The sequence below is a fragment of the Strix aluco genome, chromosome Z (genome assembly GCF_031877795.1).
Source record: "Strix aluco isolate bStrAlu1 chromosome Z, bStrAlu1.hap1, whole genome shotgun sequence".
In the NCBI taxonomy this organism is placed as follows: domain Eukaryota; kingdom Metazoa; phylum Chordata; class Aves; order Strigiformes; family Strigidae; genus Strix; species Strix aluco.
This window is the reverse complement of record NC_133971.1, coordinates 41179312-41205583: the sequence shown is the minus strand read 5'-3', so window position 1 is coordinate 41205583 and position 26272 is coordinate 41179312. Positions and strand designations below refer to the sequence as shown.

Genomic DNA, 26272 nt, shown 5'->3' with positions numbered 1-26272 from the left:
AGAAAAAAAAAGAATTTTTTTCTTTATTTGAGCTTCACCTCTGTAAGAACTCATGACCTGACCATCTCACTTCAACCATCACCAACATCCCTTGTTTCTTAGGCACACACTGCCTTTTCTCTTCAATAGTTTAGGTGATTGAAGCAATCAAGATAATCTTGATTAGTCTTCATTTCCACTTAACATTAGAATTGCACCTGAGGAAAAGCTTCAGGCTTGAAGGCCTGTGAATTTTTACTTCCCTGAAAGTACCTTTGTGTCTGAACACCAAACCTTTGCTTTGTTAGTTTGTTGAAACTTCAGGACAAAAGTTCAGTTTGTATTTCTACAAAGTATCTTGCAAGATAAAACCTATTTTCCTTCAACAAAGGCACTACAGAGAGACAACCCAGAAAAGTACCGAAATGATGCACGTGCTAATCTCAGAGAAGGGCTCTGATATGACAAGACATCAGGGCAGTTGGGAAGCAAGCTTTTTTCCAAAGATTCATTTACAAAAGCATTATGGTTTTACTGTAAACTTTTTGCAGGCTCGAATGGAAGTGGGGCACTGTCATCTAAACACCGTGGTGCAGAGTAGTCTCGGGGTATTTCGGTCACTTTAGGACCCAGCTTGTGATAGACTCTGTTGGCCCAAAATGACATGGCAGTAAGCTGTGGCGAGTGCTCAAAACCATCTGCTGCCATTAACCATGTGTGCCAAGCGCTCCCGGTACCAGCTTAAGCCAAGCGACACTTGTCCGGCTCCTCAGCACCCCTCGGATGAGAATGAGCTGACAGGAGGGTGATGGGCTCTTCTCTTTCCCCTCTTGGAGAGGAGGATGGTAGGAGGGCAGCATGTGACTAGGAATGTCCCCCAGGTGGAGGAGGGACACGGCTGCTGGTGGGACCACCTTTGGCGGGGCAAAGCTGTGGCTGCCCCTTCCCTGGAAGGGTTCAAGGCCAGGCTGGACGGGGCTTTGGGTAACCTGGGCTAGTGGAAAGTGTCCCTGCCCGGGGCAGGGGGGTGGGACTGGATGGGCTTTAAGGTCCCTTCCAAGCCAAACCGTTCTATGATTCTGTGACTAACCCATGTAATATTTGAAGTTGTCTGTATGTGAAGTAGAAAAATAGTCAGTTTGAATAACGGCATAATTAATCCCTTTAGCCTTAGGGTCTGGATGTGGACTCTGACAAGTGTGATGGGTTGTATAGACCTTTCAATGCATCTCCCCCTATTGCTGCTAGTGTTTCTGTAGAGACCCTTGATCCATTCAGTACAGTGCTTCCCTCCTGTCCCGCTCCTTTCTTTCTCCTGGTTTCAGCTGGTACTGCAAAGTAGGGTTTTCTCCATTTTTCCCTTTCTAAAGCAAGGGTTCTGTGGTGTATGAAAATGCGAATGCTGCCTTTAATTTAATGTTGTCCTGCCATGTCAGTCCTGTGCTGCTTCTGATTGCAAATAAGTCTAAACATGCAGGACAAGCAGAGGGTTGGAGGCACAAATTATGCCTTGCTGTAATTGGAGTTCTGGGTCTCCAAACCCAGGTGCCTGGTGTCCCGTTCAGCCTAACTGGGCAGTGAGCTGGCTAAGCCAGGTTTGAGCACCCTCTGCATACAGAGCTTAACTTGTGCCGCTTTATATTCTGAGATACATCTCTTGGGTTTAGATAAAACAGATCTATGTACAGCTAAGCCTCTGAACTCTAAAAATTGAACACTGTGTTAAGTGCATGAGGCTCTCCTAGCAAAATTAGGTGCAGATTGTTTGATATTTCCATTCATACTCTTCCATAAACAAAAACAAGGCAATGCTGAATTTACTGCATCAGCTCTTTAACAGATCACTTTGTTATATCTCCTTCCTCTACAATCAACTACAATGCCCTTCCAGAATCAGAAGCACAGCAAATACATTTAACTAAAAGAAGCCAGTGTTAAATGGTCTTATTTAATGTTAGCAGGAAGCTGATGGGAACATCCTTAAATCAAAACTGATACGAAACTGAAATGTGTCCAAAAGTTCTGCTGTGTGTAGTGTCACCCTTAGTGGATTTCAAACCTTTTCATTTCCTGGTGATCAGTTCTAACTGTCTAGAGCAATGCAAATAAGTTGTATTAAGATGGTATCAACTTGGATCTTTTCTTATATTCACAGATGTTTTTTAAAAAAGTAGTTGTGACTTCTAAGTTAGGTCAAGTTATCTGAAAGTCATAAGCAGGACAATTTTTTTCTCATTTGTGTTAATGCTGGGTAAGAGAACAGATTTTGATTTGGAAACCTGTAAACTGAAGGAAGTTTTCCAGCAAGTTTGTCTTTTCTTCTTCTATGAAGCCTTCAGTATTTTATTTTCTCCCACAGCCATTCTAAGCTGCAGAACCAACCTCAAAGGCACTATGGAATTACCTCTCCGATTAGCTTGGCTCCTCCTAAGGATATGGATTGCATCCATACTCAGAAGCTACTTGAAGCAATGAAGCCATCTGGGGTATTGAAAGATGGGGGAGAACTGAATCACAGGTATAACATGACTGTCAAATTTGTTGGCCTCTTGGGTAATAGGGCAAACTTAACATGAGTTTTCTTTACAGGCTGGTTGTTCTTGACAAACTGAATAACTTGGTCAAAGAAAGGATTTCAGAACTTGGTGAGAGCAAGGTAAGGATTTTTTATATGTTCTTATCAAAATGGCTGAAGCCTTTTTATTTCTTTCAAAGGCCATACTACTAGGATTTATGTTAAAGTACAACTTTTTTTTCTCCTTAAGTATTGAGTAGAGCTGTAGCAACTACCGTTGAAATAATGTATAAAAGATACTTCAGATCAAGATCTTGAAGTCTAACAACTCATTACGGGAGTGAGAAGACGTGGTTTATGGAGGCTGTTGTAGTCTTTCTAAAAAACTCGTATGCTGCCTGAACTTGCACATAGATCAATGTGTATCTTATATTCTAAAGTAAACTCTTTCTCTTCTACCCACAGAATCTTCTCCCTTCAGCAGTAGCGAATGTTGGTGGCAAAATATTTACATTTGGATCTTACTGGCTCGGAGTACACACTAAAGGCAAAACTTTCATTGTCTGGTGATAGCTCTAATCTTTGAAAGTGACTTCCAACAATAACAAGAAATGGAGTCTCTTTGCAGGTGCTGACATAGATGCTGTTTCTGTTGCTCCTAGACATGTAGAAAGATCACATTCTTTTCAGTCATTCTTTGAAAAACTAAAACATCAGGAGGAAATAAAAAATATAAGAGCAACTGAGTGCTCTCCTTGATAATTGTACAACTCCTACAATAAGAATGTTCATGTTATTGGTAGTGGTTGTCTTACAAGACAAAATTTAAAAAGCAGTTGTTTCTGAGCACATTCTAAAATACTGTTTCCTGCAGCATGAGAAGTCAAGCTTTTGGTTCCTTTCCAGTGACTATACATCACATAAGAATCGTTGTGGTACACTTCTCCCCTGCCCGTGGTTTGAGAATGAGTCAGCTGTATCAGAAAGCAAGGTTGTCCCTAGGAGCCTTGCTTTAATCTTAGGTCTAGTAAGGGGCACAAGAGGAAGGGGCAGCCTGAAAGCTAAGGCAGTTGAAGGGGATGTGGAAAGGCTTCTGTCAGCGCCTTTGCCGTGGTGTCCCTCTGGATGTACTTTAGAGCCTCTAGTTCATTCTCCCCTGGTCCTGTTCCTCTCTGGCCACTCAGCCCGAGACGTTGCAGAAGGGACACACGCTGTCAGCTTGACATCAAGTGAGTAGGGGCTGCGCTGTGAACGTGCAGACTGCTTTGTAAAATCACCCCCGGGTGATGTATTGTGCACCTCGCCTGTGACACTGAGCTCCTGAGAAGCGTTCCTCTTAGCCTGGTCTTCCTCGTATAGACATTTGGAAAGACTTCATGTGCACAGCGAATGAGCCTTTGCTGGGATGACTGTCCCCTGAGAACAGACTCTCAGTGGGCTGTGGCACAGTTCTGACAAGGGGTCTGCAGCTTTGAAAACTGTCCCATAAGGTATCTGACAGCCCCTCAGGCACGGTAGAAAATCAAAATAAGGGAGGCTAGTGCGCACTGTCAGATGTGGACAGAACTTTTTAGATTTCTCTGGATGTTAACCAGTAGTAAGATAGCGACAGAAATCTCTTGCTTTTCTTCCTCACGGCCAAGGTAAGTGCCTTACCAGCACTGACACTGATGGCTCGTTGTGCACTGCTGGTTCATTACAGCACAGGATCAGCCTCTGAATCTCCTGGTTAAGGAACTTTTTAAAGCCAGTATTAGACCGTATTAGTGCCATACTGCTTGCAGCTTACTAACAATTTTTTTGGTTCGGAAGCAACTCAGTCGTTATACTAAGTAGTTTAGCAGTGTAAATTCTGTAGTTTATCACCATTTAGGAAGAACATGAAAGTACAAAAAGATGTTTTCTTACACAGTCATCCGCTCCTTTACAGGCAGTTGAAGATGCGTCTGTACCAGTTGTCAAGTTTGAGTTTGATGGCTTTGAGGTAAGCGTTTTGCTTTTTTTCTTCCTTTGGAACAGGGGAACTTCTCCAGGGAGCTCCAACCATGCTGTTTTACAAGGTTATTGGTACCTTAGAGTGTATTCAGGAAACTGTAATTAAATGTCCTGACCACAGCCAATCCCAGGAGAAGGCGCTGCAGTAAAATGGGAGCTGATAGGAAAATAAGCCCCCAGGAAGCCTGGCAGGTGGGGGGACATCAGGGACACCCCTTTCTGCCCTGTGCTTAGAGCAGGGGAGCCTGCTGGAACGGCACTTATCTGCCAGGGACTGTGCAGAGTGGGAGCAGAGACAGGGTCCTTGCTGACTCCTCCCAGCTCTGACAAGCTGGCTTTCTACAGAGGGATGGGTATGGGGTAGTTCACTGTGTGAATCATGTCAGCAGACTAAATGCTTTGTTGCAAATCAGGGTAGAGAGAAAATGTGGGGCAATAGAGCTTCCAAAGGAGATCAAAAGAATCAGGGCTTCATGAACCCAATCCATGAACTAGAGGTTCTGTATCTGTACAGATGTTACTGTACTCGGAATGGCAGAACACTAAAATCCATTGCCCAGGGAGAGCAGAGAAGCTTTGGAGATGAGCACAGCGCACAGCACTGCCAACTCTTTAACAGCCAGCAGAGCACACCTCCTCCCAGGGGTGGCCAGCTCTAACTGCCACGCTGCTGCTCAGGGAGGACAGGGAAGGAGAGTCAGGACAGCTGCAAAAAGTTCATGAGACTTCTCAAAGGGGAAAAAAAGGAAAGAAAAAATAACCAAGATCTTTTTACCAGGCTGTCTGTGACAAGAGCCATCAAAACATGAGAGTCGGTGATAGACAGCTGGGGAGAACAGTCAAGATTTGACAAAACAGTTCAGACAGCATGAAATCAGAAGGAAAATGAACATTCGTCAAAAAAATCTCTTAGTATTTGGCTTTGCCCGAGAGGTACCTCTGTGTCACAGGGTAAATATCCCATTCCGCTGCCCAGATCCAGACCAAGACCACTCCTTTCCTGAAGGCGACTGCCACAGCCCCGAGGCAGGGTGAGGATGGACACCATCTCTTCTCCAGCTGGTGAACCTGGGGAAGAGGAGCTCCCTCTGATCCGACACACTGACTTTGGCAGGTATTCGAGTGGGCTGTGCTGCTCATACTCATGTATGGCAGGATGGGCCCATGGGCTTGTCAGAGACACAGCGGAAGCTAAATCCAAAGCTCAGCCACCCTGACCTTCCTCTTCTGCTCTGGTTTCGTAGAGGTAATGCGAGATTTGAAAATACCTCCACACAACTCAGCTTTTGTGCCAGGGATCCCACCTTCGGTAGGGTTTTCCCTCTTTCCTTAAGGAAAAAGGAAAGGGCAGGGGGGAGCAACTTGTTTTCCATCCGCGAGGAGCTTTTGCTCAGCCCTCCAGCACTTGGAGGCAAATTATCTCTTGGTGCAAGGGCACAGAGTTCAGCACAGTTCTGCCAGCAGAGAGCTTGGCCCAGGTCTCCCTTCTTGATCCCTGCTTCCTAACAAGCATCCCATTGCTGAGCCAGGATTCAGAAAAGGGGCACCCACAAAGCTGAGGAGACCCAGGCTCCCACTCCCTCCTCCTGCCTTCCACAGCAGACCTAACACCCAGGAAAAATAAGATCTGGGAGTCATCTGACATAACATCTTGTTTATTCCTTACAGCTGACCCTGTTCTTTTCCCCGTATCTTTATGGTCAAAATACAGAGCAATTCATGTCCCCCCTGTGGGTACATTCTCCACAAGGTTTTGAAGGGCAGCTCGGAAGCAGAGCTCCATCGAAATAGAGCCAGCTCTGAGATCGGCATCCCAAAGCTCAGCAGGAAGCGGGCAAGCCAAGTCCTTGACAAAAAGTCAGTCTTGCCCAAGAAGCCACCTAGGACACAATTTCTGTGCCCTCTGCCCTGTGCTAGCTGTTCCCCTTGTCACATCAAAGGTCTGCGATGTCTGACGGTGCAATTCAACAAAGTGCTCCCTCTTGTTGCTTTACAGCACTCCTGTTGTCACAGTATTGCCTCCAAAGCTCCTTGTTTCCCAACCAGAGCAAGGTTGCCCCAGCATTCAAACATCAGAGAACAGGTTTACCTGACGCTTTACAGTCAGCTCAGGGACAGATCAAGCCCTGCACACTTTATGGTGCTACTGGAAGCTGGTGGCTACAGTTCAGGTAGCTGTGCATTTGGACAGGCACAGCCTCGTCCCACCTGCCACAGCCCCCGCACTCAGTCCCCTGAGCCTGAAGGCACATTCTTCATTGCCCTCCGAGTCCCAAAGTCCAGAAGTTTCCATTCTGTTCCTTCTCCAGACCTCCACGTGCCCAGGCACTTTGCAGCATTTGAAACTATCATTATCCGCTCAGATCCAAGCTTTACTGCCTGGGCTGTGCCCCATCCCCTGACTCAGGCCGACACAGCCCTCCCCTCCTTTTACTGCCCGAGCAGCCCTGAGTAACCGACCAGCACTGGGTTCATATCTGTTTGCGAGAGCCCTCTCCTTCCCCCCAGCTTGCTACAGCCAGTTTTCTCGCTCCCCTAGAGAGCAGAGTTCAGCCAAAAGCATGCAGCTTTCCTCATGTTATTCTGGAAAGCAGTTGCATCCCAGATCCAGCGGTGATCCCACACCTTTCACAAGGCCAGCTCTGCTGTGACAGCCCAGAACTAGATGTCTGTTCCATGCTAACACAGGGGGGATGTAGTCCCCAACTAGTACCCCCAGCACACAGCAGTAACAAACAATTCCTAAATAATTCCCATTTCTTCTTAGCAAGGAGGGCTGTGTTTTCATAGAATGGCTTTCCAGCCAGCTCACTACAGCACATCAGTGGTCTACACTTAACTCACTTCCCAGTACTTGCTGACACATGACGCGGGGAACAGATTTCCTGGGTCAGAAAAATCAGAGCCAGGTAAGATTGATTTGCTTTAATGTCCTGCCTCAAGAATGCCCGGTGTGAGGACTGCGTGGTTAAAACTGATGCCAGGTTTATGGTACGGGATGTCCCACTGGGGCTCACGGATGGGTCAGCAGCAGAGGGTGTCACCAGTTTCCAGAGCTGTGGTTGCCTTGACCAAGTATCAGACTCAGCCACAAGCACCGTAGTAGCATAAAAGAGACAATCCCTGACCCAGAATAATCATGAACTGTGTTATCAGTATGAACTCAGATGAAGACATCTAGTTTTCGCCATGAACTACTTTATCCTTAAGGATCACAAAAATTGAGCAGACCAGCTTCAGACAAAAGACCAAAGCTATGCAGGGACACACTAAAACACAGTCAGAGAGAGGCACAGTCAATCTATTACCCAAATACTACCCAAACATCAATACCTGTTTTTACAACTACAAAGATATGGACTGAAAGTGAACAAACATCCAGAGGAAGAATTAAACCTTCAGGTATTTTCTTAGATTCCTTGAGGACTGGTAAGTGGCTGAAGATGATGTGCACAATCCAGTGCTTACAGATGCATTAGAGAGAGCAAGAGACATGCAGGGTGACCATAAAATGAACTTCTTGATTATGGAAAATTTTGGAGAACTGATGAAACTTGGAATGGGAAAAAAATAAAAACAAAGAAAAAAGAAATTCATTCTAAAGAAATGAGACTGGGGCTTCCAAGCCCTTTTGGGACTTATGAATGGCATCTTGCTACGTTGTCAGGCAAAATGAGAGGTAGATTCAAACAACTGTCTGAATTGGAATGCCTATGAATGCCTACAAGTGCACCTAAGAAGCTCATGGATGAATTATTTGAAATCGGGGAAACTATTATGTAGTGAGGGCTGTTCGTTACAGTCGTTTCTATTGGAGCAGCTCAGGAAAACATCTTGCCAGCCAGCACTTCTGTGAACCTCAGCAAGGCATTGCTCATGAGCCACGGTGCTGCTAGTGAGCAGGTTCTAGGAGATGGAACGCAACTCACATATAAATAATCTCAAATGAATCTTTCATAGATAAGATAGATCCTATTACCCACAGTCTGACAGACTTGTTAAAAATTAGGTGCACAGCCTGTCATATACTAGTTAAAGCCTAAGTATCAGTGAAAAAATAGGGACAAACAGCAATGCAGTCACTGATCAGGGAAAATTATAGAACTGAGGAATAATTCAGGTTGGAAGGCAGCTCAGGAGGTCTCTCCTTCAGGCTCCTGCTCAAAGCAGAGTCATATACATGAGGTCAGACCAGGTTGCTTGGGGCTTTAGGCAGTTGAAGCTTGAAATCCTTCAAGGTGGCAAAACTTCTCCAGGTCCCCATTCCACCACTCCCTGTTCTGTGGGGAAAAAGCTTTTCTTTATCTCCAGCCCAAGTCTCTCTAGTTTCAGCTGATGCCATTCTCTCTTGTTCTCCTATTAGGCCCCTCCTTGAGGAGTCTGGCCTCAGCCTCTTGTTAAAAAGAACAGGACACATCCCAGGATAGACCCCTGCTGTATCCCACTTGTCACCAGCCCCCAGGTACAACTTGGTAACTACTACCCTGTAAGCCTCTCTCTTCCAATCATTTTTTTGGCCGTCTCGTTGTCCATTTTGTTATCTTGGGAGTCAGATACAGGAAATCAGGGCACCCTGATGTTTTCTTCTTCATTTTGCTGTCAGGAGATCACGCTTTGTGTAAGCATTTGTCCTGTACCTTTGAAAGCAATGTATTTTCCCTCCCTGGAGGAAACTAAGGTTTAAGTAATGGGGCTCACACTTAACACAAGGTTTAAGGTTTACAGTTGGACTATATGATCTTAAGGGTCTTTTCCAACCTAAATGATTCTATGATTCTATATTGTCCTATGCTGGAGGGAGGAGTATCAAGTGACTTCATTCAGTGTGATTAGTAGTTCTTGTCTTTGTGCCAATGGAGTTTTTTAGCATGCATGTCGAAGTCCATGTCTGTCTCTAGTAAATACAACCACAATTCTGCATGTTATTTGAGCACGTGTTTGACAGTAAACATTTGAACACATACTCCATTGATTTTTCTGCTGTAAGCTGCAGCCTCTGTAACACTCTAAGTAAATGTGTCGGCAGATTGGCGTTTGATTTAACTGACGTCTTTGTGTTTGCACCATGAAGAACATCCGCAGCTGGAATCACTGGGGCTATATCTGTTTTTTAGACATTCATATGTAAGAACATGTGCACACTGAGAGGTTGTGTTACATGTCAAATTGCATGTGACACAGAAAGTAAGGAGTCACTTACTAATTAACAAAGAGCACAGTAATATTTCACTAAGCACAGCTAGGACAGCACCAGAGGAAAGAACCACGACACATTTATTTCTTTGGATTTCTTTTTTCTGTAATACTCCGTATCACTTATATATATAAGAGAGAAGGACAGTATGGGCAAGTAAAACTGGTAATAGATAAAAATGTCCCTTTTAACTTTTTATTCCAGGTGATCTAGTTGTCAGCAGTTTTCCCAGAGAACATCCTACAGACATTCTGCAGTGCAACATGCTGGATTACAGTTTGCTTCTAGGGAATAAGGAAAACTACTCTGGCAATCCTAGACAGAGTTGGGTCAGACCTTTTGTTTGGTATTGCTTACAGGTATTTCCTCCCCAACATTTTTTGACTTGCTTTCCCTTCCTTAGCTTACTAAAAACCAACAAGATGTACTTTAAATTAGGTTTTCCAGCAATTTCTGGCAAAATACATACATACAGAGGATAGACTATGTATCTCCTGCTGGTCTGGTAGGGCAAGAGTCTTCTGGTATCTCAATGTATTTGTATTAACCACTTCCAACATGCTGATTGCCAACAGCTGTAAGTCCATTTGTGTTAAAGTACAGATACTACAAGGCTTGAAAGGGGAACTGCCCATGTTTTGTTAGCATGACCAGAGACTCTGCCATCCTTTGCAATCATCAAAGGGCAGATGCAAAATGTTTCTCTTTCTATTTTGATTATTGCAATGGCAATGTCCATTAAAGTGGCAAGATAGCTAAAAAAGGTCTGTCTGTGTTGGAACAAGCAGCTCCTAATTCACAGAATCATTTGCGGTTACTCACATCTCAGACATTATCTCTGTGCACATGGCTATGCATGCACAAGAACTCCAAGAAAACAACTGTTCTGTGTCCACAGAGGGTGACTCATCTGAGAGTCCGACCGTGCCCTCTCTGCCCAGTGTAAGAAGTGTCGACAGGCAGCTGGCCAGCACTGCTCTGGCTCCGGCCCATAGTGATTGCTCCAGCCCTTACCTTTGAGGGGAAGAGTGATGCTGAGGACACATTCCCCTCCCACTTATTCTGAGCAAGACATTTTTTTCCATTCCTTGTATGTTCCTGCACACCCATGAAATCCAAACCACAGCTGAGCCCTTTTTGATTCAAATAATCCATTTCATACTCTGAACTTGCTAAATCATCACTTCAATACACCCTCTACTGTCACATGCAATGACTTTACTGCTACTATTGCTGCTCTCTCAAGTGATGCATCTTTCTTCACAGGCCAGGAAGACAAAAGTCAATTCCAGAGCCCCAAACAGGGAATTAATTTGTCATGACTTCAGTAAGCACTATTAGTTGCATTTGGCATTAGTTTTGATCCCCAGATCAAAGCTGTGGTGCCTTAGAATGCTCTTATGAAGGACAAAGGGAAGTGGTGAGGAAGATTTTTTTTGTGATATGCTGCAGCTGTCTCTTTTACATATTTATGTTTGCTTGTATGGATGGGTAATGATGGCAAAACAACTTTTTGAAATTTGTTCAAGTGTGTGGACAAACTGTTGCTGCATTCAGATTTGAAGCTTGCACACATAATGCCATGTTTCAGTTGAAATGGTAAGTTAGTTTAAGTATTTTACTTTTGGTTTTTTTTAATTTACTTTTTCTGTAGAACAAGTCTTACTGATCAGCTGATACAGCTTGAGAAATGCAAAAAATTTTTTGAAAAGGAGCCTTAGATTAGTTAAAGAAAATCTATTAGAAAAGTAGATGGCTGAATAAAGAAAAGAAAATCAGATATAATTTTAAGGAGCCATGTGTTGGGTTGTTACTTAATGACAGGTTCTCCACACGTAGAGTTCAGTTGAACTCCATTGCTTTCAGTGGTGTCAGATTAATGAATTTTGGGGAGGTTATGGACAAGAACCTATGAGTTGGGAGAACAAAGTAGGTAAAGTACTTAAATAAGGCAAACCTATAGCAGCTGTAGTTTTCCTCTAGTGCATCTACAGAGTAGCACAAATGTTTGTTTGCCCCAAGTCTAATCACTACTTTACTACTTTCCTGAAATATGGCTTCTTTTTCTTCATGATAATATTCAACTGGCATGTTATTGTAACATTTCTATATTGCTTCCTTTTAAATATAGATATTGAGTCTCTGTCTTGATTATATATAACTAATATATGCAGTTATTTTATTTCAGTTTCTGCTGGACATACTTTCTAGTGTTAATATAAAATTATATTAAATTTGTATGTAACATTTTTTGAGACATAAGGAACAACAGCTTTTATATGTATCTATCTATCTATCTGTCTACCCATCTACCTATGTTTTTGAGAACAGATTTTGTAGCAATCATTCTCTTTTAGACTAATTTTCAGATACAAAACCAAGCCTGCATTTGCCGAAAAACATGTCTGCCCCTAATTTTTAGTTCCCACCTTGGCCAATTGAATTTTGAGCCAAAACAATTCCTGCAGACAAAAAAGGGAGCAGACTGAAGAGGGCAAGAGAGTGGTTTGTTTGTGGTATTTAGTTTACCAGAAAAGGCAAGTTTTACATTTGTTATTGTTTTTCTAATTCTCTATTTCTAAAGAAAGTAAGGGGAAAAGGAAGTGGAAAAAATACATCCAAAGTACCACCTTTCTAATGTGGAAACAAGTGTGATGGAGTTTGTCAAGGGCCTCTGTGAATGGAGACATGCTGTGAATGGAGACAGGCTCTTCTGAACTCCAGCTGAACATCTATTCCTCTAGTTCATTATTTTCATAGAATCATAGAGTGGTTTGGGTTGGAAGGGACCTTAAAGATCATCTAGTTCCAACCCCCCAGCCATGGGCAGGGACACCTTCCACTAGACCAGGTTTCTCAAAGCCCCATCCAACCTGGCCTTGAACGCTTCCAGGGAGGGGGCATCCACCACTTCTCTGGGCAACCTGTTCCAGAGCCTCACCACCCTCACAGAAAAGAATTTCTTCCGTATATCTAATATAAATCTCCATTCTTTCAGTTTAAAACCATCACCCCTTGTCCTATCCCTACACTCTGATGAAGAGTCCCTCCCCATCTTTCCTGTGGGCCCCCTTTAAGTACTGGAAGGTCACCATAGAGTCTCCCCAGAACCTTCTCTTCTCCAGGCTGAACAACCCCAACTCTCCTAGCCTGTCCTCATAAGAGAGGTGCTCCAGCACCCTGATCATATTTGTGGCCTCCTCTGGACCTGCTCAAGCAGGTCCATGTCATTCTTATGTTGGGGGCCCCAGAGCTGAACACAGTGCTGCAGGTGGGGTCTCACAAGAGCAGAGAATCCCCTCCCTTGACACACTGGCCACACTTTTCTTGATGCAGCCCAGGATGCTGTTGGCTTTCTGAGCTGAGAGTGCATACTGCTGGTTCATAGTCACTTTTCCATCCACTAATACCCCCAGGTCCTTCTCTGCAGGGTTGCTCTCAATCTACTCATCCCCCAGCCTGTGTTTGTGCTTGGGATTGTCTTGACCCATGTGCAGGACCTTGCACTTGGCCTTCTTGAACTTCGTGAGGTACACATGGGCCCACTTGTTGAGGTTGTCAAGGTCTCTCTGGATGGCACATCCCTTCCTTCCAGTGTGTTGACTGCACCACACAGCTCGGTGTCATCAGCAAACTTTCTGAGGGTGCACTCAATCCCACTGTCCATGTCACCATCAAAGATGTTAAACAGCACCAGTCCCAACACCGATCCCTGAGGAACACCACTCGTCACTGCTCTCCAGTTGGACATCGAGCTGTTGACCACAATTCTTTGAGTGCAACCATCCAGCCAGTTCCTTATCCACCAAGTGGTCCATCCATCAAATCCATCTCTCCAATTCAGAGACAATGATGTCGTGCGGGACACTGTCAAATGCTTTGCACAAATCCAGGTAGGTTATTTCAGTTTGCTCTTCCCTTATCCAATGCTGTAGCCTTGTTGTAGAAGGCCACCAAATTTGTCAGGCACAATTTGCCCTTAGTGAAGCCAGGTTGGCTGTCACCAATCACCTCCTTATTTTCCATGTGCCCCAGCATAGTTTCCAGGAGGACCCACTCCATGATCTTGCAGGGCACAGGGGTGAGACTGACTGGCCTGTAGTTCCCTGGATCTTCTTTCTTCCCTTTTTAAAAGTGGGGGTTACGTTTCCCCCTTTTCAGTCAGTGGGAACTTCACCAGACTGACACATCTTCTCAAATATCATCAATAGTGGCTTAGCCACTTCATCATCTAGTTCCCTCAGGACCCATGAATGTATCTGATCAGGTCCCATAGATATTTTCCTGGTGTTTGATCTGGTCACCCTTCTTAAAGGGACTCCTCCTCCCATTTACATACCTTTTAACTGCTTTTCCTGGGAATCCTAAATTTGGTCAAGAATTGTTCAAACCGTTTCCATAATGGATCCTAATGGTTTCAGTGAAAGTTGCCTCACTCATTCTTGCCCTTTGGAAACCTCTACCCTTTGGCAGCTCCTTCAGAAACCAGAGGCATTTTTTGCTGAGATCCTGCTGACTCCTTATTTAATTTTATTACAACTTGTGACTTTTCAGCCTCAGTCCTCAAGACCTGCTAAGTTTTTGATTGATCAAATGACCTACATCTGTAATCACTTTGTTGAGTATTTTATTTTAAAAGGTTCACAGGAAGTAATGGAGAAACACAGTGCATAGTTGAAAGAAACCAGCTTGGTTAGAGACAAATAAAATTGATGTCTATCAGCTGGTGCCTTATAGTGATCCCTAAGCAGTATATGGTAGAAAGGTGAAAGAAAAATACTAATGCCCTGAACAGACTAAACAGCACTAGATAGAACAGTGTATCTAGGCCGAAACTCCATAGAAGAAGAGAGGTCATTGGAAGACATTTCAAATACCATTTCCATCTGTGTCTTTCCAGATCACAGTAGAAAAGTCAGTTGAAGTATTTGCTGCATTTATTAGCTATAGGTTAAAACAGATAGAGGAGCCCAAATTTTAAGCTGTACCATCAAAATACATGAACTGTTCTCTAAAATAAAAATGTGGAATATGTGATGGAGAGACTACAAAAATAAGGTTGGAAATACAGAGTGACTTGTAATTGATTTCATCTTGAAGAGTTGATTTTACAATTTTACAAGGCTGGTAAGAGATCATTTGATCTGAGGCAATAAAGGTGAAATGAAAGATTCAGAACTGATCTTTGACAAGACATCTGAAATTTGGCAAAAAGAAGGCAGTTGTCAGGAGCATTGTATTGTGACATTGTAGCTATGACTGAGAAATCTGAAAATTAAGAGAAAAGTAGAGCAATTGAGTGGTCAGAATTCAGAATCAACACAAGCAAGCACAATATAAAGAAAAAAATCCACCATGACAACAACTGACAGTCAGCACAAGACCCTGCACTGAGGATGGATTTGTGTAGTGTTTATGAGAATTGGGAACTAATGGAGGAAAGAGATTTCATCACAAAGAGCTGATGGTGTCTTTAACAGAAATCATTCTTTCAGAAGGCTGAGTTTTATGAACAAGCTTATCCACTCTTTATCTTTGATTGTTGCAGTTAATTAGATGTCATAGCATGGTGGGGATGTGGTGGACACTGCTTGGGTAGAAGGCATTGGGGAAAAATTAAAACATGTTAGCATAAGCAAGATTTTATTATTTTTTTTTAACAGAATACATCAAAGTTTATAATGGAGTCAGCAGCTTTCTAGTATTTTACAGCAACATGGTTATATTCTGGTTCATCAGCATTTAGCTCACATTTACTCGTTTCACTAATTCTTGTGGGTTACTATTACTGGTTAGTCATAGATACTGTAATTAGAATTAGATTCGCATTCTTTCTTTCAATATCTGAATACCTGTAATGCTGATAAGAATGTTCTCCAGGTACCTAGAGTATTTGCTTGCATTTATTTTCTTTTCATGCCACCTTTCTATCTCTGAATTCAACATAAAACATAAACAATTCAACAGGAAGGATGAAGAATGGAAGACTTTCAGTGTAGTGCATGCAGATTTCGAGTATGTGGTCACTTTACAAAGTGAACATGATGTTAATTGATTTGGGTTAGGAAAGTAGAACAAAATACAACAGGAAAGATAGTAAGTCATTATGAACCAAAATAAATATGCATGAAAACTAATGAGAGATGTCACTATTAATGAAGTTCATGGACTAGAAAAAATATGAAAGAGTGCTACTGACCCCTCTGAAATTATAAGTGTATAACCGCAATGAGATTTGGGTAGAAAGACTGGGTGGAATCTTGTCTGGAAAGTCCTTGCAGCAAAGGCAAGGAAAACAACAGAGAAAGGAAAAGAAAAAAAACACCAAAGAATAAGGTTAATAGTCTTTTTACCAGGGCCTGTAATGACAGTACAATGGGCACCAATTCTAAACTGAAAGTGGGTAGGTTTAGATTGAACATAGGGAAGAAATTTTTTATGATGAGGGTGGTGAGACACAGGGACAGGTTAGCTCATTATTGTTGTGGGTTGTTGTGGATGCCCCATCATTGGTAGTGTTCAAGGTTAAAGCTTAACTTGCATGGGGCTCTGATCAACCTGATCTAGTGAGAGATGTCCCTGCCCATGGCAGGGAGGTTGGACTAGATGATCTTTAAAGGCCCCTTCCAGCTCAAACCATCCTATGATTCTGTGATTCTAAACAGATGGTGTGACCTGGAGAGATGTATCCTGACAAACAGGACTAATAAAATTGCCAGAGAAAGATCAAAGTGTCTGTTCTGGCTCTGCTTTCTTTGGAAGGCAATACACCAGCCAAAACCCAGTAGTTTGTATTTGCCACTCTGAATTTCTTCTCTAGATGGGCCAGATGACATCCTACTGAATCTTTTTCTTTCAGGATGAGTTATCTGGAATTGGTACTTCTTGTATTTATCTCACTCTATGCTTCCTTTTATAAAACACACTTCTTTTTTTCCTCATAAAGAGTCTTGGTAGAAGCACACAGTTTCAGTGGGTTTTATTTTTCTTTCATGAGAGAAAGTTTTACAAAGATCCACTTCCTCTGTCTCAGTTAATGGAAAGATTTTGTTTTTATTATATTTTATTTTTTATTTTATGTTTGTCATTATTATTACTGCTGCTACTATTACTGTTATTACTACAAATAAAGAAAACTGGAGTGGATGATGTGCCAGTTGAGCTAAATAAGCTTTTCCAAACTCTGGAACATAAGTCTCTTCAAGACAGTATGTGGTGGGTATGTACTCTAGACTAATTTTGACGCTTCTGTATTTCTTTTCACTCTAGAGCTGACTTAATATTTAGCTTTAGGATGCCTACAGAAGATGGAAGTCTGGGATGTCTGTTGGCCTCCAGATGAACAGTTCAACTCTCCTCCTAAGCATGAGCAGAGCCTTGATCTCTCTGTGACCTCAGTTCTTTCCTAAGGTCCAAATACTTAAACTCTTTGAGCCTTAAAGAAAGAAATCACTACACATATTTAGCATTTGCTCCTCCACATCTCTGTTGTGGTGTGGAGCAGGATTTCCCCAGCTGGTGTGGTTTAAAGGGCAGGAGGATTTCTAGGAGTTGGGTTGGCCAAGCCCTGGATGGCTGACCCAGGGTAAGTCAGGAGCCTGCGATGGGTTGGGCATCAGCTGTGGGACAGGACTGTGCAGGAGACCTGGGTGCTCAGGGGATTTTCAGGGACACCTCACCTGAGAAACCAAGTGCAATGTTGGAGTGAGTGGGCAAAGTGCAGCAGCTAAACTGCACACCTCATGTAACTGAAGGATCTGTCATGAATCCATAGGTAAACACAGCTCCCCTTTGTTTCCCCATCACCACTCAGGCAAGATCTGTTTCCCCTGCATGCCTGGTGCTAGTGCTGACTCCTGATTAAACACATTTGACACAGCAAAACTATTGCAGTTATACATTTTCAGTATATATATATATATGTATGTATATACTATTCTACATACTATGGTCTCTGTACCCTGATTGTTTTTCCTGACCCAGTGACACTGGGCTAGATTGAAATCCCTTCCCTCACAGTGGGCAGGGACTGCAGGTACCCCTAGTTCTATGAAGAAAGTTGGGCAACTCACATGAATAATACTAAAAGTGATTAATTCTCTGTAGGAGACTTGTGAAGCAGTATAGTGAGAGATAACAACTGCACCCCAGGAACAAAATGGGTCCATGATCATCCCTTTCATGCTGCTGCTGTGTCATTCTGGTCTGACTAGCCCTGAATTAAATGTAATGTCTTTGAATCAAATTAAGTGGAAGTAAATTAAAATAAATTTAATTAAACAGAGCTTTTCATAGAATAAAACATTTCCGGACTCCTTTTGGGTCAATACAAAATTTAATTGAAAACAAATCAAAGATTTTTCTGACAGCTCCTGTTACAAAACTCATACAATACATATTAGTTCATCATTATCATCATCACTAAAATCATCATCAGATAATGTTCTGTTCAAGTCAAAGAAACACCTAATACTAGAGTATTTTTAATTTTTTTCTTAACATCGAAATTCGGTCAAACTCAACACCTCCTTGTGTTGTTTTAACATTCCAAAATGGTGTCTTCTAAGAGAACAAAGATCAGATGGTAAAATTCAGCCAGCTATAGCCCAAAATTGTTGGGATTTTTCCTTATTATTTTGATATTTTCAACAAAAATACAGATTTCTCTATGGAAAATATGTTTACATCCAAAATATTGGTTTGCAAGAGCAGATGTTAGGAGCTTCCCAGAAAGCTCTCTGCAGAGAGAATATTCTAATTTAATGTAATAAAAGTAAAAAAAGAGGAAAATGTGCCAGGTGACCAGTCATAAGAAATTGTCACATTCCAGGTATTCAAGATAGTTTACATTTTAAATTGAGGTGTTTAAAAATGACTACTGTGATGCTCTTAGAAAACTACTTTCTTTGTGCTCAAAATCTAATATTACATGCTAATTGTACCAACGTGCTGTTAATTAACCTTTAGTTTTGTGCTCCCTAAGAAATGATAGGTGTGTCTATAGCTTTGTAGATTGACTAAAGCTTGCATCAGTCATGCATAAAGGAGTTTTTAAGTGATGAACATTGCATGCTTTTTCTTCTGTTTACTGAGAGATGACAAAGGCTGAAAAGAGGCAGAGGGATTGTGACCAAAAAATGAAAGTGAATGAGATATTTCTATGGATAAGATTTTAGAAAAACCTACTTTTGGAAGAAATTGCTATCATTATTTTCTCAATTACCGTACTTCAGAGTCTGAAATCTCACAGAAGAAGAGTTTCTGTGAAGCTACAAGTGTCTTCTATATCTGCTGGGCTTGTAGAAGTCTAGAAAAAACATTTCTTAGATGTTTCCTTTTCTTTCATACACCACAAATACAGGAAGTAAGAGGATTTTGAAAATAAGATATCTGAACCCATACTATAACCAAATTATAGTTTTATTCTGACTTTATTTTCAAAAGCTCTTTATTAACATCATTAATTCAGTTTACATGGCAAGGTTTGGGGGTTGGAGGGGGCTGCAGGCCTGGCTTCTGTGAGAAGACACCAGGAGCTGCCCCCACATTGAGCAAAGCCAGTTCCAGCAGGCTCCAAGATGGACCCACCATTGGCCAAAGTTGAGCCCATCAGCAACAGTGGTAGCACCTTTGTGTTAACACATTGAAGAAAGGGTAAAAAACTCTGTGCAACAGCTGGAAAAGAGGGGTGAGAATATGTGAGAGAAACATCCCTGCAGACACCAGGGGCAGTGAAGGAGAAGGAGGAGGTGCTTCACGTGCCAGAGCAGCCCCTGGTGAAGACCATAGTGATGCAAGTTCTCACCCTGCAACCCGTGGAGCTCCATAGTGGAGGAGATATCCACCCTGCAGACTGCAGAGGACCCCACTCCAGAGCAGGTGGATGTGCCCTAAAGGAACCTGCAGCCCATGGAGGGCTTGTGCTGGAGCAGGCTCCTGTCAGGGAGCTGAGGGTCATGGAGAGGAGCCCACACAGGAGCAGGTTTTCTGGCAGGACCTGGACCCCAAGGACTGCACCCCACAGAAAGGACCCATGCTGGAGCAGTTCTTGAAAAACTGCAGGCCGTGGGAAGGACCCAAGTTGGAGAAGTCCATGGAGGACTGTTTCCTACAGGTGGCACCCCACGCTGGAGCAGAAGAGTGTGAGGAGGAAGGAGCGGCAGAGACAATGTGTGATGAACTGACTGCAACCCCATTTCCCATCCCACTGCACTGTCCAGGGAGAGGAGGTAGAGAAGTCAGGAGTGAATTTGATCCCAGGAAGAAAGGAGGAGTGGGGACAAGGTTAACTCAAAAGCAGTTCCCTCATCCCCAGAGAAAGCATCCAGTTTGTGTAATGCAAGAAATTGCAATATATTTTCTATAGCAATACACTTTTCTGATCATAGTTTCTGCTCATTCTGAAGATTGTTTCTGGAATAAAGATGTGACAGAAGATCGGATTTATGCCCATGTCTTTGTCAAGTAGGAAGAGTTGCAAAAGGGTATGAATAAGTAAGTATTCGCTCAAGTTCACTGCCCTTATAACAAACAATGATCTGCATTAAAATAAAATGAAGAAAACAACTGTGAAATACTGCGAGACAAAAAGCTCAGCATTCCTGAGCTGCAGGAAGGATATGCAGAGACACCTAAAAGCCGCCAAAGTGTTGACATTAAAGGCCTTTTAAGTTAGGATTCCTCATGGGCCTTGCAATCTGCCAACCATTTGGATGGTGGACTAGTGAGGGCTCTCCCTCTGCCATTTCATTTGAGAGAAGGGATAGATGTTTATAAACCATGGAAGCACCTGAGAAGGGTCTGATAGGTAATGGGGCCCACACTCACAAAAAGGTGTTGGATTCACTAGCTCATCTCAAGTGCATCTATACCAATGCACACAGTATGAGCAACAAACAGGGCGAGCTTGAAGCCATGATGCAGCACAAGAGCTATGACATAGTAGATATCACAGAAACATGGTGGGATGCCTCACACGACTGGAGTGCTGCAGTCGATGGCTACAAGGAGGGATAGACAAGGAAGGAGAGGCGGTGGAGTGGCCCTGTATGTCAGATAATGCTATGAGAGCTCAGAAATCAAGTATAGTGATAACGGGGTTGAGAGTGTTTGGATTAGGTTAAGGGCCCATAAAGCAGATCTTGATGTGGGAGTCTGCTATAGACCCCCCAACCAAAGCAGTGAGGTGGAAGAAGCTTTCTACAAACAGTTGGGAGAAATCTCGCAGTCACTTGCCGTTGTTCTTGTGGGGGACTTTAACCTCCCGGGTATCTGCTGGGATCACAGCACAGCGAAGAAGGAACAATCCAGGAGGTTCCTGGAATGTGTGGAGGATAACTTCCTCACACAGCTGGTGAGTGAGCCGACCAGGGAAGGTGCCCTTCTGGACCTGCTTCTTGTGAACAGGGAAGAGCTTGTGGGGGAGGTAAAGGTTGGAGGCTGTCTAGGGTGCAGTGGTCATGAGATGATTGAATTTTTGATCCTTCGAGAAACAAAGAGAGGAGTTAGTAAAACTGTCACCTTAGACTTCTGGAGGGCTAACTTCGACCTGTTCAAGAGACTGTTAACAAAATCCCTTGGGAGGCTGCCTTGAAGGATATGGGAGTCCAGGAAGGCTGGACATACTTCAAGAGCGAAGTCATAAAGGCACAGGAGCAGGCTGTTCCCATGTGCCAAAAAACAAGCAGGAGGGGAAGGAGACCGGCCTGGCTAAACAGGGACCTTTGGCTGGATCTCAAGAACAAAAGGGGAATCTATCGCCTTTGGAAGAGGGGCCAGGTCTCTCATGAAGACTACAAAGTTGTAGTGAAGTTATGCAGGGAGAACATTAGGAGAGCCAAAGTGCAGCTAGAGCTCAACTTGGCTACAGCTGTTAAAGATGGTGAAAAATGTTTCTATAAATTCATTAACAACAAAAGGAGGATGAGGGAAAATCTCCCTCCTTTACTAGATGCAGAGGGAAACAGAGTAACAAAGGATGAGGAAAAGGCTGAGGTGCTCAAGCTTACTTTGCCTCAGTCTTTAACAGTGGAACTGGCTGTTCCCTGGACACCCAGCCTCATGAGCTGGGAGATGGGGAGGGGAAGCAGAGTGAGGTCAGCACAGTTGAAGAGGAGGTGGTCAGAGACCTGCTACACCATTTGGATGCACACAAGCCTGTGGGACCGGATGGGTTACACCCAAGGGTGCTGAAAGAGTTGGCAGATGTGCTCACCAAGCCGCTGTTCATGATTTACCTGAAGTAATGGCTAACTGGGGAGGTCCCATTGGACTGGAGGGTGGCAAATGTGACACCCATCTACAAGAGAAGCAGAAAAGGGGATCCAGGAAACTATAGACCTGTCAGTCTGACCTCGGTATCAGGGAAGATCATGGAGCAGGTCATCTCTAGTGCCATTAAAAGTCATATAATGGACAACCAGGGGATCAGGCCTAGTCAGCATGGGTTTATGAAAGGTGGGTCCTGCCTGACAAACCTGATCTCCTTCTATGACAAGATGACCTGACTATTAGATGAGGGAAAAGCTGTGGATATTGTCTACCTGGATTTTCAAAAAGCATTCGACACAGTTCCCCATAGAATTCTCATAGGAAAACTGGCTGCCCATGGCCTGGATGAGCGAACGGTCTGCTGGGTCAAGCACTGGCTGGATGGACAGTCCCAGAGAGTGGTGGTCAATGGAGCTAAATCCAGCTGGCGGCCGGTCACAAGTGGTGTTCCTCAGGACTCGGTGTTGGGACCATTTCTGTTCAATATCTTTATTGATGATCTTGATAAGGACATAGAGTGTATCATCAGTAAGTTCACAGATGACACCATTAAGCGGGAGTGTCGATCTGCATGAGGATAGGGAGGCTCTACAGAGAGACTTGGATAGATTGAATCAGTGGGCCAATGTCAACGGGATGAGCTTCAACAAGGCCAAGTGCCAGGTCCTGCACTTGGGCCACAACAACCCCCTGCATGGCTACAGGCCTGGGGAGGTGTGGCTGGAGAGCTGTCTGGAAGAGAAGGATCTGGGGGTTATAATTGACAAGCAGTTGAACATGAGCCGGCAGTGTGCCCAGGTGGCCAAGAAAGGCAACGGCATCCTGGCTTGTATTAGAAATAGTGTGACCAGCAGAAGTAAGGAGGTGACAGTCCCCCTGTACTCTGCACTGGTGAGGCCACACCTGGAGTATTGTGACCAGTTTTGGGCACGTCAATACGAGAGAGATATTGAGGTGCTGGAGCGAGTGCAGAGGAGGGCAACGAAGCTGGTGAAGGGCCTGGAGAATAAATCCTATGAGGAGAGATTGAAGGAGCTGGGACTGTTTAGCTTGAGGAAGAGAAGGCTGAGGGGAGACCTCATCACTCTCAACAACTACCTGAAAGGACATTGTAGAGAGGTTGGTGCTGGTCTCTTCTCACAGGTAATTAGTGACAGAACAAGAGGGAATGGCTTTAAACTGCAACAGGGGAGGTTCAGACTGGACATTAGGAAAAAATTTTTCCCAGAAAGAGTGGTCAGACAGTGGAATAGGCTGCCCAGGGAGGTGGTGGAGTCACCATCCCTGGATGTGATTAGGGGTCATTTAGATGAGATGTTGGGGGATATGGTGTAGGGGAGAACTTTGTAGAGTAGGGCTGATGGTTGGACTCGATGATTCCAAGGGTCTTTTCCAACCTGAATGATTGTTTGATTCTGTGATTTTGCCAGCTGTTCTGCATTCCTATTCAGTTTAGCATTGACAAGATACAGTAATATGACCTCTGGTTTCTGATGAAGTAGGGCACTGAGTAACTTCCAGGATGAGAGAATTATTACAGGCTTACTGCATTCAGCCACAACATTGGAGTCTGCAGTCTGACCCATGGGTACTCTCCCCACAGAGCTTCCTAGCATGGGGAGAAGCCCTCTGCCCTGGGCCTGACCCGTCCCGCATGAGCTGTCCTCCTCCAGGAGAGCTGGTGACCTCAGTCTGGTCAACCTCCTCTGCTCTGATGCCACCAGCAGCCAGAGCCATTCTTCTGCTCCCTCAGTGCTGAGGGAGCTACTTCCTTGGAGGCCACAGACACACAGCATATGCAGCATTTGTCTCCTTGGGCTGCTCTAGGCTCTTTACGCTTAAAACTGAACTCCAAACTCCTTGTGAAGTACAGAGGATGACTGATGCCCAGTCGGGGCATGTGGATAAGGGGAGAGCAAGTCAACCTTCCTCCCAGAGACTGACTCCTGAGAGCAACACTGGCCTTTCTCTGCCTGTGGGTAATTTACTGGCTGGAGAGACAGAATTTCCAATATTCTCTTTGTATTCTCTGATCCAGACTGTTGACATGTGGTAAGAGTCAAAATGTGACTAGATTTCTTCAAGCTTTTGAGAAGTATCTCAGAAATGTTTGGAGAAGGAGAGGGTAGGACCTCGCTATTTCTGAGCAAATGGAATCTGTAGAGGCTATTTAAACAGGGATCCCATCATGTTTTTTCTATTATCTTTTAATTTTAACAGTGGGGTCAAATTAGTCAGTTAGGAGTTTATGGGTAAGGGTATATTTGGGCTGGCATAAACAGAAGCTCAGCTGCGGGAGAGAAACCTACAATGTTTGTTCCTGATTTCAGACTAGGAAGGTCAAGTTATGTCATTTTTTCTGTTTAGACAAAAAGCAGTTTGAGGCTCAATTTCAGCAATGCTTGACATTGCACTTACATATATCTTCAACTACTACAGTAAGAACAACTCCAGGAACACATCTAGAGAGCCCAAGACCAGATGTCATCCTAATTTCTCTTCTCTATCAGGTAAATTTGCTCTAGTCTGTAGAATTACAGTGGTGCTAAATCAGGCAGCGCCTGGATTAAATTATATTTTGTAAGGAATGAAACATCAGTAAAGCTGGACACCCTGTCACTTCTTACTGGCAGAGCTAAAAGCACCTTCTTTTAACTTACACACTAGCTGTCACTGACTAAAATTGTAAATCTGAATTGTTCTGAGTTTTTAATATGGAGACAACTATTGCTTAGCAACCAGAACTTTTCCTTTAGACAAAGAGAAGAGTTAGACAAATATGTAACTCATGTCAAGATTGATTCTTCAAGGAAAAGAAAACTTATTACTGGAGCAAGCAAACGGAGATGCTTTTGAGAGGGGAGAAATGTTAAAGGAGTGTATGCATACCAGTAAAGACTGAAAACCAGAGTAAAGAAGCAAATTCACCAAACAAGAAACATGTGAGGACATTGACAATGACATCCATGGTTTAACGTGTAACTTTGGCAAATGTCTTTAAGATAAATTACATGTAAGTGAACCAACATTGGAAACAGGAAGAGCTGAAGCAAAAAGAGATCCTTAGAGCACATGCTGGGGGACATCTTCCTGAGACAGCCAAAGGCAGACTGAAGTCAGTGGGCAGCAGAGGACGTACACTGGAGGATGATGAGCGTACCAGAATACAGATTAATCACAACAGCCAGCCCAGCAGCAATAAACATGCGCTGATGATGGAAGATAATGTAGGCAGAAGGTTGAATGCTGAGGTCCTCAGCACAGGCTGTTACTAGGGAGTCTAAAAAACAAAAAAATCAAGAGAAGAAAGGAAAAAACAACAATAAGAAGAGAGGGAACTGTAACTAAACAAAATGCTTTTCTTTGGAAGTGGGTCCTTGAAAAATGAGCTGAACCAAGGCCAGCATGGAGGCAACATAAATTGGCATAAGTAGCGCCTGGATGCTAATGTGCAGCTAATTGAGTTTTTCCAGTTAGAAACATTCACATTTTGTGAAATAAAGGTGAATTATGTACACTTTCTTTGATCTGGACAATTCCCTCTTAGTTAGATTTGCTGCTGGTGTGGGTTTCTTTCACATGTTTTGTTTTGCTGTATGCAAACTGCTGAGCAGAATGACATTTCCTACATAAAGCAGGAGTAAAACCAATTGAAGCTGAGTTCTGTTAAAGATTCTAAGGAGAACATTTTGTCTTTTGTATCAGGGAGCATATTAGCCCCCCAATAATAGGCAGGTGAATCAAATAGTCAGTACATGTGCCTTTGTCTTTTCATCTGACCTAACTTAGGCTTTGAATTCAGCTGATGAGCTCTTACCAACTCTCTTTACTCTTTCACTGTGGTCAAAGCAGAAGGAAACAGAACTGCTTCTCCAAAGTTGCTCCTCACAATTGGTAGTGTGATCATCCCTTGTCAGGTCTCAAACCTCATGTTCATTTGAGAATGAAACTTCTTTTGCCTTCCTTGCTGCTGCTGTTGCCTACTGAAAGGAGATCTCAGAAGCAGAGTCACCAACTTCGTGGCTGAGACCAACTGATTTTTTTCTGTGTCAGGACATTAGTCAGTCTCCACGTATGACAGAGAAAATGTCCCCTTTGCACTATGGCAGCCTTCAGAGACAAGCTAGTGTGGGAATATATTGCACTACAGCATATAAAAAACCCACCAGGTCTCAGATTTTAAACTCCAATTTCTAGCTGTACCTTTGCATCATATGCAAGATGTGTCTTTTTTGTTGCTTTCTCCCTATTTTTTTTTTCCTCCCAAGATTTGACACATTTTTTCCTTATTCCTTCTTACCATATGCTTTGTTTACTCC

At 43.4% G+C, this 26272-nt stretch overlaps 1 protein-coding gene across 1 annotated transcript; it reads left to right on the top strand.

Annotated features, from left to right (window-relative positions):
- The first annotated feature begins 692 nt into the window (after positions 1–692).
- LOC141918781 (poly(A) polymerase gamma-like) lies at positions 693–25228 on the top strand. Its single transcript, XM_074813645.1, has 7 exons — positions 693–784; positions 2339–2497; positions 2569–2635; positions 2960–3041; positions 3123–3232; positions 4425–4484; positions 24992–25228. Exons 1-7 carry the CDS (start codon positions 693–695, stop codon positions 25226–25228), a joined length of 807 nt encoding a protein of 268 aa, XP_074669746.1.
- Positions 25229–26272: the final 1044 nt, after the last annotated feature.

Coding starts and splice junctions, on each gene's coding strand:
- LOC141918781 (XM_074813645.1), top strand. CDS start 693: ATGTGTGCCAAGCGCTCCCGGTACCAGCTTAAGCCAAGCGACACTTGT. Junction 3,042..3,122: donor GCTCGGAGTACACACTAAAG/GCAAAACTTTCA, acceptor GTCTCTTTGCAG/GTGCTGACATAGATGCTGTT. Junction 4,485..24,991: donor TTGATGGCTTTGAGGTAAGC/GTTTTGCTTTTT, acceptor CATTGGAAACAG/GAAGAGCTGAAGCAAAAAGA.